This window comes from Cebus imitator, unplaced genomic scaffold (genome assembly GCF_001604975.1).
Source record: "Cebus imitator isolate Cc_AM_T3 unplaced genomic scaffold, Cebus_imitator-1.0 Scaffold199, whole genome shotgun sequence".
Classification (NCBI taxonomy): Eukaryota; Metazoa; Chordata; class Mammalia; order Primates; family Cebidae; genus Cebus; species Cebus imitator.
This window is the reverse complement of record NW_016107514.1, coordinates 2,724,358-2,726,246: the sequence shown is the minus strand read 5'-3', so window position 1 is coordinate 2,726,246 and position 1,889 is coordinate 2,724,358. Positions and strand designations below refer to the sequence as shown.

Here is a 1,889-nt window from a genome sequence, read left to right as displayed (position 1 = left end):
AAAAAAAAGAAAAGAAAGAAAAAGAAAAAGGCATTACAAATGCAATCAGAAGAGCATCTCCAAGGATGAGTTATATAGTTAGGGTTCAGTTATTTAATAAACAAGCCTTTCTGTGACTAAAACCTAATCATATCACCAAAAACATTTTTGGAAGCCATATCCGAGATATGTTTTCAGTATATCTAATCTTCTCTTCTACAGTAGGAAAATGACATTTCAGACTGTAGATACATTGACCAACATTACAGATTAGAGAAGGATGAAATTTCCGGATGAAAGGGGTCGAGACAACGCTTATAAAACAAGTGTAGGCAAACCTTGAAGCCTGCACTTGTATTCTCACGTGTAACCTGCTTTGCTGGTATTCATTGATGAGCCAACGTGACAGGCTAGCAGCACTGGGAGATCTGTAGCTCTCACAATCAAAACAGTGTGTTTGTGAAATAATTCAGCTCCCTTTCCTTTTGGCTTCTGAGCTGCAGACCCAGCAAGCTGTTTCTGTCACTAAAAATGCGCTGGGAACTACACATAGAGCCGAAGTGAGCTTTCTTATGAGACTTCCCTTGGGGACAGGTCCAGAAACTCTGAAAAGAAACTGCTGTGAGACCATTTTAGCCCGAGGGATCCCAAATCCGTAATGGGATGCTGCAGCGCGGCATTTCGACTGCGAAGCTTTCCAACACCCTTACAAGGTCCACTGCGCGGGGAGCAATTGTTTGGGGGCTTTCCTCAGAATCAGGCCTTTCTGGCAGCCCTCCTCCAAGCCCTGCAAGGCAAGGGGCTAGTCCTGTGTCTAAAGGCGCGGCGATGCGAGTGGGGTGGTCGCCGGCCAACTAGGTGCCGCCGGGTGACCAACTCTGCGGCGCCGGCGCCGAGTGCCCGGACCCAATTAAACAGAAGGATTAGAAAGGGGGTGCCCGCCGGGCAGCGTACTCGCCCTCCCCGGCGAACGCCCTGCGCCCGGGTAGGGATCCTCGCCCCGACCCCGCGCGGCCTTCCGGGTGAGCTGGCTGTGGCCGCCGGGACCTGCACTGCCGGCCGGCTCCGCGTGGCTCGGCTCCGCCGCGGGATCTGGACTGGCCCGTCATCCGGTTCCCGTCCCAGGCGGGCTCCGGCCCGGACCAGGCCCCCGGCCTCTCACCCAGACCTCAGGCTTCCACCACAGACCCCAGCCCGGGCCCCGGGCACGCGCCCGGCCCCTGCCTCTGTGCCCGGCCCCCACGCCGCCTCCCATCCCTCTCATCTCGGGCCAGTGTCGCCACGACCGGCCCGGACCAGGCCCCCGGCAGCCCTCCCTCGGGTGGGTGCGCACCTCTCCTTGGAGTAGAGCTGCAACTGCTGCTCCTGCTGCTTCTTCCGGATAAACGCCATGGAGAGCAGGCGCGAGCAGGCGCGGAGCGCACAGGCAGGCCCCGCCGCCGTCCGCCGAGGAGGTCTGGAGGAGCCGGGGAGGGCGGACTCCGTAGGTGGCTGGGGAGCGCGCGGCTGCCGGCCTGGCTTCCCGTGCGGCGCCGCTGGGCGGCCGAGAGCCCGACGCTGCGCCCCGGGGCCCCGCGGCGTCCCCGGCGCGCTCACCGCAGCATCCTGGCGTGGGGACTCCGGCGGCGCCGTGACTCAGGGCCGGAGGAGGGGCGCGCGGTGACACGAGGAGCCCCAAACTCAGGCGGCCTCAGGGGATCGTCAGGTCCAGCGGCCAGACTAGGATCCTTCCTCACATACTAAACATTTCACCACTTTACCATCCATTGCAGGCTGCGTTTTAAATATTTTACGCCGGCCGGGCGCGGTGGCTCACGCCTGTAATCCCAGCACTTTGGGAGGCCGAGGCGGGTGGATCACGAGGTCAAGAGATCGAGACCATCCTGGTCAACACGGTGAAACCCCGTCTC

At 59.9% G+C, this 1,889-nt stretch overlaps 1 protein-coding gene across 1 annotated transcript in view; it reads right to left on the bottom strand.

Moving 5' to 3' along the window:
* NSMAF (neutral sphingomyelinase activation associated factor) overlaps positions 1-1,598 on the bottom strand; it is a 77,727-nt gene extending 76,129 nt beyond the window's left edge. Inside the window, exon 1 of the mRNA XM_017547565.2 lies at positions 1,313-1,598. Within this exon, the coding sequence (XP_017403054.1) occupies positions 1,313-1,371 (59 nt within the window). The 5' untranslated portion in view covers positions 1,372-1,598. The remainder of the gene's footprint in view (positions 1-1,312) is intronic.
* Between the last annotated feature and the right edge of the window lie 291 nt (positions 1,599-1,889).